The following is a 12,194-nucleotide window of genomic DNA, read 5'->3' on the forward strand; positions in this document are numbered from 1 at the left end:
TATATTCGCCTTCCTACGCTCTCCCTGTCTTGGAGGTTTTGCTTGTTGTTGTTGTTGTTGTTCTTTAGCTCCTTTAACTCCCAACTAGGAGGACATGGCCTGCCAGTTGAGAATCATTTCTATACTGAGCCACAATTATTGACTGGAATATGTCCTATATACACCTGGCATGCTGTGGGGACAGCAACAAACATATAAAGGTCACATAAGTTTTTAAGACGTGGTTCAGTTTGGTAATGGTAAATACATCCTAGCTGATAAACCAACTTCACCAATTGGTTGTGGTTGCCTGAAACAAAAGTTAAAAAAGATTTTAAGATACTTTTTGGTCTCAGAAACAGATGCACTAATTAGGAATGTCTGCTCTTTCTAGATGTCATAGGCCAGCCCAATAAGTACATTCAAATAAAAAATCACAGGCTGCTGTAATAGCAAACACTTTAATTTACTTAAAGAAGTAAGGTAGCTTGGGAGGTAGTATGGCAGGAAGAGAGGAACATACATGCTTTATCTGGGCCCTGCCAACAATGAGCTGTGTGATCTAGATTTCTCTGGGCCTGTTTCCTCATCTTAACACAGGCAAGGTGATCTCTGAGGTCTCTACCAAAAGACCTAAGGTTCCTTTTTTTTTTTTCCCGATTAGTTTCTAACCCTTAAGAGCAGGAGCGTTTGAACCTTCGATGCAAAGTCTCATCAATTCATGAAATCATAGCAATCAATTAAGGCTCATTTTCTAATTTTTATATTTTAAGCATAACTAGAGGTCTTAATTTAAATGTGTAGGGCAGGGGCGCCTGGGTGGCTCAGTCGGTTAAGTGTCTGCCTTTGGCTCAGGTCATGATCCCAGGGTCCTGGGATCGAGCCCCACATCAGGCTCCTTGCTCGGCAGGAAACCTGCTTCTCCCTCTCCCGCTGCCCCTGCTTGTGTTCCCTCTCTCACTGTCTGTCAAATAAATAAATTAAAATCTTTAATAAATAAATAAACAAATAAATAAATAAATGTATGTGTAGGGCATGCACTGCATTTTGTAGAGATGGTAATGATAGATGGTGACTTAGTTTGACATTTTAAAGAAAAGCTCCTCCTTCCTCCAGGATCAAAATTTATCATAACAATATTTATACAGATTTATCTATGACTGGAACAATCCAAATACAAAATACCAGTGATTTAGTTAAATTATATCTTGTTGAGAGGCTACCATACAACTATTGGAAACTATGTATAAGAATATTTAATTATGGGGCGCCTGGGTGGCTCAGTCGTTAAGCGTCTGCCTTTGGCTCGGGTCATAATCCCAGGGTCCTGGGATCAAGCCCCACGTTGGGCTCTCTGCTCGGCGGGAAGCCTGCTTCTCCCTCCCCCACTTCCCCTGCTTGTGTTCCCTTTCTCGCTGTCTCTCTCTCTGTCAAATAAATAAATAAAATCTTTAAAATTACCATATTTTCCCATACATGGGAAAATGTGGGAAGTAAATTTGGGGTTTAATCCCTTAGTTATAAAAGCACTTGAAGAGAAAAAAAAGACAAGAATGTTTTTCTGGGTTGTAGATTAACTCTGTATGTCCAAAGCCCAAGTAAATGAATAAAGGAGTGCGTATCTCAAGTGTGGAGGCCTAAGCAGTCCTGGTATCCAAAATAAATGTATGCATGGGATGAAGGCTAAACAAAATGTTAGCTGAATGGGTAGGAGAGGCCACACAGATGGAGACACTTCACTAAAGAGATGGGGAGAGAAGTCAGAGGTGAGAAATTAGTCAGACAGGCTGGGTCCTGTTGTTGTTAAGACTAAATCCAGCAGGAGAAGAAAAAATAATAAAGATCAGAGCAGAAATCAATGAAATGGAAACCAAAAGAACAATAGAACAGATCAACAAAACTAGGAGCTGGTCCTTTGAAAGAATTAATAGGATTGATAAACCCCTTGACAAACTTATCAAAGAGAAAGGACCCAAATAAATAAAATCATGAATGAAAGAGGAGAGATCACAACCAACACCGAAGAAACACAATTATAGGAACATATTTTGAGTAACTATACGCCAACAAATTAGGCAATCTGGAGGAAATGGATGCTTTCCTAGAGACATATAAACTACCAAAACTGAAACAGGAAATATAGAAAACCTGAACAGACCCATAACCAGTAAGGAAATTGAGGCAGTAATCAAAAAATCTTTCAACAGTTTCATTCTTCTACATGTGGCTGTCCAATTTTCCCAACACCATTTATTGAAGAGACTCTTTTTTTTCCATTGGACATTCTTTCCTGCTTTGTCGAAGATTAGTTGACCATAGAATCGAGGGTCCATTTCTGGGCTCTCTATTCTGTTCCATTAATCTATGTGTCTGTTTTTGTGCCAGTACCATACTGTCTTCATGATTAAAGCTTTGTAATAGAGCTTGAAGTCTGGAATTGTGATGCCACCAGCTTTGCTTTTCTTTTTCAACATTCCTCTGGCTATTTGGGGTCTTTTCTGGTTCCATACAAATTTTAGGATTATTTCTTCCAGTTCTGTGAAAAAAGTTGATGGTATTTTGATAGGGATTGGATTAAATGTGTAGATTGCTCTAGGTAGCACAGACATTTTAACAATATTTGTTCTTCAAGCTGTAAATCTCATTCAAGATAAAAAGCTTTTGAACAGCAAAGGAAACAGTCAACAAAACCAAACGACAACTGACAGAATGGGGGAAGATATTTGCAAATGACATACCAGATAAAGGGCTAGTATCCAAAATCTATAAAGAACTTATCAAACTCAACACCCAAAGAATAATCCAATCAAGAAACGGGCAGAAGACATGAACAGACATTTCTGCAAAGAAGACATCCAAATGGCCAAGACACACATGAAAAAGTGCTCAACATCACTTGGCATCAGGGAAATACAAATCAAAACCTCGAGATACCACTTCACACCAGTCAGAATGGCTAAAATGAACAAGTCAGGAAACGACAGATGTTGGCGAGGATGCGGAGAAAGGGGAACCCTCCTACACTGTTCGTGGGAATGCAAGCTGGTCAACCACTCTGGAAAACAGTATGGAGTTTCCTCAGAAAGTTGAAAATCGAGCTACCCTACGACTCAGCAATTACACTACTGGGTATTTACCCCAAAGATACAAATGTAGTGATCCAAAGGGGCACCTGCACCCTAATGTTTATAGCGGCAATGTCCACAATAGCCAAACTATGGAAAGAGCCAAGATGTCCATCAACAGATGAATGAATAAAGAAGATGTGGTATATATATACCATGGAATATTATGCAGCCATCAAAAATTGAAATCTTTCCATTTGCATCGATGTGGATGGAACTAAAGGGTATTATGCTAAGTGAAATAAGTCAATCAGAGAAAGACAATTATCAAATGATCTCACTGATATGTGGAATTTAAGAAACAAAACAGAGGATCATAGGGGAAGAGAGGAAAAAATAAAAGATGAAACCAGAGAGGGAAACAAACCATAAGAGACTCTTAATCATAGGAAACAAACTGAGGGTTGCTGAAGGGGAGGGGGGCAGGGGGCTGGGATACCTGGGGGATGGACATTTAGGAGGACATGTGATGTAATGAACACTGGGTATTATATAAGACTGATGAATCACAGACCTGTACCTCTGAAACCAAGAATACATTATGTGTTAATTAATTGAATTAAAAAAAATAAAAAAAGACAGCCCAGCAAAGTGAAGACAGGACAGGTAGCAGTTGAGCAGGGGTTGGGGGAAAGAGCCAGGACTATTCAGGACTAAAATGAGTTGTGCTACCAAAAGTCACCTCTAATGAGCTGCTTTTAGAGAAGTCTCTTATCCATATTGTTCACCAAGGTTTTGGAAGGTGATCCTGTAAATGCTCAATGCTTTTGTCCATCTTTATGCCCATGTGAGATGGAGAGTATTTTTCTCACTTTATAACTGCAGACACAGGTTAGCAAAACTAGTAGAGATGATAAACAAACCCAGGTCCAGCTGAATCCAAAGCCTGCACAGGAGTCATGCCCCCCCCCCCCCCCCCGCCCCCAGCCTGCCCTATCTATAATTCAATCAATTCAATCTCCAAGCCTGACAGTAGGCTTAGTGGCTTTATGGAGGTGACCTACACATGCCCACGGGAGCACTAGGGCCAAAGGAATCCTCTTCAGGTCTGGGGAGTTAGTCACCTACCTCTTAAGCCAGGTCGGAGTCAGAAAGGTCTAGTGCCTTCCTCAACTTCTCCCACATTGCTATTCTAATAAAGGAAAGGTATTGTTATGTGCCTTAAAATGCTACATAATCAACAATCCTTAATTCATAAGATAGTATGTAACTAAGTAGCCACAGTATGTATTAGCTGACTGAGAAAAATTAGAACTGCTTAGTTTTCATTTATTAGGTGATCATACATTAAGTTCACAATTTGTAGTTCAAACAAAATAATGACTTATAGTTATTAAATAAAATAAGCACGATTTCCCACCATTTTGTGTTCTCGTTAGAGAATAGAATACACATCTGTGGCTGTCATGAGGTCCACGAACCTTCAGATCACAGCGGGCTCTTTTTCTGCCCCAACCCAAGGAGGTCATTACAGCTAATGTGTAATGTGACTACCCCTCCCTGCATCTTCTTATTCCCACAGAAACATCAAACCTCCCAAAAGATAATCTTCACCTATGCAGAGGTCACTTCATCACCAAATTCACAAAGCAGGCTCAAAAGGTAACAAAATAGGTGGAATAAATGGTAAATCTTTTCCACAAAAATTTAGGTAAATTACCTAAATTATTAGGTAAATCACCAAAATCCTTACACACTGCTTATTTATCCTCATTTCACTCATAATTCTAATATGGTTCCTGCCTGGTTTTCATTCCTTAGCAAGTCAAAAGAAAAGAAATTAATTAGGGGCACCTGGGTGGCTCAGTTGGTCAAGCGTCTGCCTTCGGCTCAGGTCCCGATCCCGGGGTCCTGGGATTGAGCCCCACATCAGGCTCCCTGCTAAGTGGGACTCTGCTTCTCCCTCTCCCTCTGCCCCTCCCCCGGCTAGCTCACTCTCTTCATTCAAATAAAATCTTAAAGAAAAATTAAAAAAAAAAAAAGGAAATAGAGAAGTAACAAGCAACCCCTGTGATACTGTGGACAAGCTGCCGACCCTCTGGCTTTAATGGATCCGTGAAGGAATCACTGTGTAATCACTGACCCTCTTAATGATGATTCCAAACCATCAAAATCACACTGTATTCAGACACATTTATTTAAGGTAATAAAGTATTATAGTTTAGAAATATTTCTATCCAAAATTAACTACAATGTGTTAAGTGTTCCAAAAGATAAGCTTTTGTTAGCTCAAAGGTTTCCTCCCAGGTCTTACTAAGTCTCACTTGTCAACAGCCCACAATAAGTAAACTACTACTATGAGAAGATACAGAAATACAGAAACACAAATAACTTTAATAATTTATAGTCAATAAAAAGGAAGCTTGAATCTGTGATTGACAAATGAAAACAGTTACAAGTATATCTACACAGAAATTACAAGGTTCAAGAGTTTAACATCAACCAACTGCTGTCAAAATAAATATTTAAAGGAACCAAAAATAAAACCGCTTAACAGTGGGGGACAGAATACAACAAAGAGGGAGGGGGGATAAACCAAGAAAATGAATGAAGGAGAGTGAGCAGCAACCCCCAAAGTTGTTTTACAAACAGGGATTCAAATCAGAAGAACAGACATAAACCTGTCTAGGAATGTGACCGATGAGGCAATAAAAAGTGACCACAAGTCAGTTATAAACCAAAAATGACAACCGAAATCCCAGAGAGTCCTAAATTATTTAATCCAGACATTATCTAACCCCTCAGATTTGCTTGGTGCTATGGTGTTCATCATTCTCCATTAGAATGAAATGTGGGACAAAGACATGACTGGTTGGAGAGGGTTGCAGAACTAATTCATCCCTGAAGATCAGGGTACCCAGTGTATCAGTGTGTTTACAAAACGTGTTTCTTGATATGGAAACGTGACATGTCAAAGAAGGAATTACAATAAGATTTATTTCGAAATAATCAGCAGAATCTCAAACTTACAAATAAATGAATCTTACTAATGTTCATTCACTTCAGACTCAGTATTCCCATCCAGTGCTTCACAAATCTCCAGCCCGTCAGAGACCAAACCTGGCAGGTCCCGCAGTGTCTCCTTCCCATGTCTTTCATAGAAGTATGCTCAGTTTCTAGGAAGACTTATTAAAGAATTCTTCTTACAAATATTTTTAAATGATCTAATTTACCTTGTCGATTCATTAACAAACAAGAACACTCCAATCAGAGTAACCTCCCCAGGACTCCCCAGGCTCAGGCGGCATCCTGTCTCCTCTCTGTGGTCTTGTATTGGGAGACAGCCCTTCCCACTCCTGCCTTTAGACTTATTGTGATGGCCTTTTGTACCACCTGGACAAAATCTGTTCTAATCAGATAATCCCCAACTTCTGCCTCCACAGCAATCTAAAAATGGAAAAATAAAAAACTTCACAAAAGAAGAAATTAAGACCTCAAAAACAATTATTTCAGCAATATGTAGCGAGGTCTACAGGAAAAAGGACTAGCCCCTAATTTAATTAACATCTGATTGACAATTTACTAATCTGGTGAGACCTTCTAAGGAATACTGATACTAAAATTTGTTAGAGAAAATGCTCTATGTATATGTACATACACTGTAGATAAACACAGTCACAAACTGATAGCTAACAATAAGCAAATATATACAATAAAAATATGTACCATGAGTCCAATGTTGATTTTCACCACCGAAGAAAAATGCTATGGTTTAAATCATGATTTCTTGATGAATACGTAAGATTAAAAGAAGAGATAAAAACGTAGGAACTGACATCCACGTAAATTATAAAAAACTAAACACAACGTAAGATGAAGAGAATTGTAGACAGAAGAATTTAACACCTATGGTGGTACATTCAGACCAGGTACTCTATTACAATAAAGCCAGAATCAATTATTTGACAATATTCTTTGTTTACTAAGGATGGGAAGTATTTTTGCTGGTGGCAAGTGTGGTTTACTTTCATCAAAGAACATTAAAAGGCTGAGAGAGTAACGATACTGCTTGTATATTTAACCAATAGTTCTGGTACTCTCTCATTAATCTTTGATAGCTGATAATTTGAATAAAAAGACATGATGAATCAAAACATACACCAGTTTTAAAAAGAAAAATCCTTCAAAGCAATTTCAGCTTCTAAATGGTAAACACAGAATGAATTCTAAGTCTGGCCTAAGTTTTGTTTTGTTTTTTAATTCAAGGAAAACATATGTATGAACGAGTCTACCTATTATAAAAATGTGAATGATCAAAACAGTGCAATGGCTGGGCTCTCACACCGTGTGAGTTCAATTTGAAACGTACATCTGGTGCAATATTCAGCTGTCAAGAGGGAGCAACTCAAAGGACATCACACAATCAATAAACCAGCTGGAAGGAGCCATCCAGACTTTGCCCTGCCGAACCCTCTCTGGGCGATGATTAGACAAATCTTCGTAGATGATATACTGTGTGCAGAAGCGCTGATCGGAATCAGGTCTCCCGTGGTACGCAACTGTATTGATGGTCTGAGTCACGTCACTGTCTGGCTTGGGCTTTCTACTAAGGACCTGGCCCCCTGCTGCAGCAACAAGCTTAATAAGGTTGTCCTTTGGATGGTGTTTGAAGGTTCCCCCAAAATAGAAGTAGCATCCATCAAACAGCTTTGGCAACTGAAATAACAAGAAAAGGCTTGTTAAAAGCAGATCAAAATATTTAAAAACACTGCATATGAATGAGGAAAATAAAAATAAGTAGTCATGAGCTGTTAAGAGGCTGCTTAAATGAAGTGCTGGGATAAACCGTATTTCAAGTGCATTATTTGGGTCAAGGAAAGTACTTCGATATTTATAGGCTTCCTAGTTGCAATCTTTCTCCTAAAACTCAGCCATCATCTCAGGAACTTCACTCTCCTCAGATTTTAGGTGTTAGGGTGTGCTGTGTGTGGATGTTTCTGATACACACACACATATTTTTAAAAAAGCAAACAGAAATTTCTCGTCAAACTTCCTTTATCAGAATGTTATTCACATTTGGTGGGACTTAAAGCCCCATGAACTCCTAGGGTATCTGAACAGTGCTTCAGGGATACCCAGCTACACTTAATAAAATTATACAAGTAACATCATTTCTGTGGATCTTGACCCAGTTCTGTCCATCCTTACTCAGGTCCCTCTATGTGACCAATCTCCGCTCTCGAGGACAGCCCCGGTGAGAATGTGGCCTCCAGGGTTCTAGACACATACAACACAACACATACAAGACATTATGAAGCCATGGCTAGGCATCCAGCTAGCCACGAAACACACCTCTTTGTGCTTTATGGGAAAAAAAGTTCCACAACTGCCTTCTATGCAAATTTTTCTTTGTCATTTCCTATATATATACACGCACACAGGATAATGGAATATTACCCATTAAAACTGCAATATGTGGCAATAAAGACATATGGGAACTAAATCTAAGCAGCAGCCGTAAGTCTTCTTTCAAGTTACTCTCTGATCTGAGACTTACCTCAGATTCTGAAAGGTTTATGGGAATGTTCAAGATGCCAACAGTCCATTAACAGCATGAAATTATCACCTTCTGGGTTTTACTGCTCATTGTGATCATCTCTCAGAATCAAGTGCTTGAAACAAGCACAATTAAAATTTTAATCAGTCACCTGTACTTGTCGAAAGGGCAAGAGAAGTTTTCCTGATGGTGATACTATTAAGTTATAATAAGCCCAATGACAGTAGTATCCAAAGACAAATACCAGCTGTTCCTTGTTGAGCCTGCTTTGCCGTGGACCTTCAGGGATCTCGTATTTTTCCTCCTGTTCACATGCTTTTCTCTGTAGACATGCTTTCACCCCTAACAAAAAAAAAAAAAAGGATAAAAGCAAAGTAAGTATCGAGTACTGGTTTCTCACTGAAACAAGTAATTTACCTAGGTGATTTTTCTTCTCCGTGGTTGTTTTAACTGTTGTTCTGAAACAGAAATAGAAACCTTACTTATGTTAAAACAAAATGTAATAAAAATGGCTTTCCATATAAATATAAGGAATCTTCCCTTCAGAGAACTGAGCAGTGAAGTGTACTGAACACTAATTTTAGTTTCTTTTCTGAAAAACCTAAATCAATATGCTATTTCACATGCAATTATAAAAATCTAAATTTTTATTTATAGCAATTACCAAAAGGAAGGTAGATAAAAAGGCCCTCATTTAGTTCAGCCCACAGTGATTTGAACTTGAGAGCTTATCTCCTGCACTGCTCATTTCCACAGTTCTTTGTCTAACCCCGTTAGACTCTAAAGTGAGCTGACGTAAGGAAAGTGCTTAAGTCCACAGCACCTAGCTCAGATGGCCACCCAGCAGAGACACGACAGTGCTTGTTAAACAGTAAGCAGAGCTTGGGACGTGTTTGGAATTTGACCGGTACACAGTTGGAAGTCTCCAGGCTAGAGATGACTTGGTGAATATTTCAAATGCTTTAGAGCTGCTTCAATAAAGATGTTCCAAGATACTGCTTAATATATAAAAGTCGCGAGATTTTAACAACTGAATTCTCCATCTCTCCAAAAGCAGAGCTTTGTCAAGAGATTGAATTTTTCTTAACTTGGAATTATTAATGCATATTCAAATTCAACACTCAACCTTGGGATAGCTGTAATTCCAGAACTATCATGTGATTCTTTGTTAATTTTACTTATGCTTTGGTATCCCTTTCCTCCAATGTTTTTAATACAAAAATCCTATTTAGGCAACTTTGTTATGCTGAACTTCTGAATCTTATTATTCTAACTCATAAATACAATCGTTCTATAAAAATTGTTGGGTTTCTACATATAATAAAAACTGCATTTAAAAAATTTTTAATAGTTGCCACTGAGTAAACAACTGGCTTTCTAATGGAGCTAATATTAAAATATGTACTGTATAGGGAGGCCTGGGTGGCTCAATCGGTTCAGCGTCTTTAATAACATGCTTGAATGGTGACTAAGTGTTGTTAGTTGCTGTCATAGCACAGAAAATATCAAGAATTTTTTGAAAATTAGGAGTGACATCTAGTCCAAGGGTTGCAAGCTGAAAGCCTACAAGGGCCAAAGGGATTATGTAAACATGTAAGGAACATGATGTCAAGGAGCAGGAAGTCGTGGAGACTGTAACCAATAGGAAAAAGAACATCACACATAAAGACACAAAATGTAAACAGTTATGCTGGACTGAGTTGTCCACATAAATTGTATCTGCTTTGGCCCTTAGACTACCAATTTGAAACGTCTGATGCAGGGCACCTGGGTGGCTCAGATGGTTAAGCCTGGGATGGAGGCCCACATCCGGCTCCCTGCTCAGCAGAGAGCCTGCTTCTCCCTCTGCCTCTGCACCTCCCCCTGCTCATGCTCTCTATCTTTCTGTCCCAAATGAATTAAAAAAAAAAAAATCAAAAAAAAATAAACAGAAAAAAGAAACTCCTGATGCTTCATCTAATCAATCTCTTCATTTCAGATAAAGAAACTCAAGTCTTTTTTTTAAAGATTTTATTTATTTATCTGAGAGAGAGCCAAAATGGGGGTGGGGGAGGGGCAGGGGGAGAGGGAGAAGCAGACTCCCCGCTGAGCAGGGAGCCCGACCTGCGGCTCGATCCCAGGACCCGAGGATCATGACTTGACTTAACCGACTGAGCCACCCAGGCGCCCCAAAACTTAAGTCTTAAGAAATTTAAGCAGTTTTCCCAGTGACAACTAAGAACGAGAACTCAGATATCTTCCAACTCCTAGATCAGTTTTTAATCTTTATTCTTTAATCTTTATACTTTATTTTATTAAAAAAATAAAGCATCAAAGAAAATGTCAGACATTCTCTACTCAGATTTAACATACTACACCTCTCTCACAATGTCAGATAACCACTTAACAGATGACTAAGTGGGAGGATCCTCATTTAAGAGATTAGCAAAAAATCATACCAAATGGCAAAAACTGGTGACTACCCTGGGAGAGGAGGTGTGGGGAGAACAATGCATTTGGCTTTGTCTTTAGTGAATCAATGAGTTTATTACTAGTCTTTCTCAACATTTACTTATTGACATTTATGATCATTACATATCAATTCATATCAATTTACTAGTGAACCTCTTTTGAGATAAACCAACTAACTTGATTTACTAAACAAGTAAAAAAAAAAAAGAATAAGATACTTACTTTAAAATAAACTTTCAACAATTTAAATAGTGATACACTAACATCATCAATGAAATGGAAGAATCTACCAGCCAAAACATTACCTAATTAACAAGTCGAAATAATGGGTGGTATTTTAATATTTTATTTACTCAATAAAAGTTAAGCAAACTGCAGCAAGAATTCCTAAACCTATTTTCCATGTTAAACAAAACATCAGAACTTTCATAACATTCACTGACATGAAGTCATCCAAAGTACCATATATACTGTAATCCTTATTCTCTATATATACATCAAGACTTAAAAATAGGCCATTTTCCACCAATTAAAAGACACTTCTTAAAACCAAAAAATGTTTTATGTTTGTAATAAGTATTTAGTGAAGTTGGTATTATTCCATCATCAGACACTAAAACAGCTTATTAGCAAAAGATGGATACTTATTCTCTCTTTTGAAGAAATAAGAAGCATATGCAAGACCATTTATTAGCTTTTCAGCTAATAATTTCCAAACCAAAATGACTTTACATGAATAAGCTATGCTACTGATGTAAACACAGATTTCTATATATGCCAGAATGATATATACGTTAAAATTTGTGGAGCCACTATCCTTATAAAAAGTTCATATCCTTTCTTCCTTTTCACATGTTCCCTTATGTTTTAAGATTTTGACTGAAGCTATCATTTTGCAGAAATCTTGGAATGAATTATCTCTTTTATTAAAGTTCAGAGATTCTTTTAGACCACATATATTCCTGATCATGTCTACCATTTCAGGTAAGCTTTCCTTTGGCCCTGATTTATTACTTTTTTATATATAGGTAAGAAGCCCAATTCCCAAAGTACTGCTTAACTCAAAGTCATTAACTCAAAGTCATTAAAAGTAGCTCTGGCTACCTTAGCAAAGCCTGGAATCTTTGCATACTAATGCAGCT

At 38.0% G+C, this 12,194-nt stretch overlaps 1 protein-coding gene across 1 annotated transcript in view; it reads right to left on the reverse strand.

Annotated features, from left to right (window-relative positions):
• Positions 1-7,104: 7,104 nt before the first annotated feature.
• Positions 7,105-12,194, reverse strand: part of BARD1 (BRCA1 associated RING domain 1) — a 79,230-nt gene continuing 74,140 nt past the window's right edge. The window contains exons 10-11 of the mRNA XM_021702990.2: positions 8,846-8,943; positions 7,105-7,760 (exon numbers count right to left, since the gene is read on the reverse strand). Of these exons, the coding sequence (XP_021558665.1) occupies positions 7,428-7,760; positions 8,846-8,943 (431 nt within the window). The 3' untranslated portion in view covers positions 7,105-7,427. The remainder of the gene's footprint in view (positions 7,761-8,845; positions 8,944-12,194) is intronic.

This window comes from Neomonachus schauinslandi, chromosome 3 (genome assembly GCF_002201575.2).
Source record: "Neomonachus schauinslandi chromosome 3, ASM220157v2, whole genome shotgun sequence".
Classification (NCBI taxonomy): Eukaryota; Metazoa; Chordata; class Mammalia; order Carnivora; family Phocidae; genus Neomonachus; species Neomonachus schauinslandi.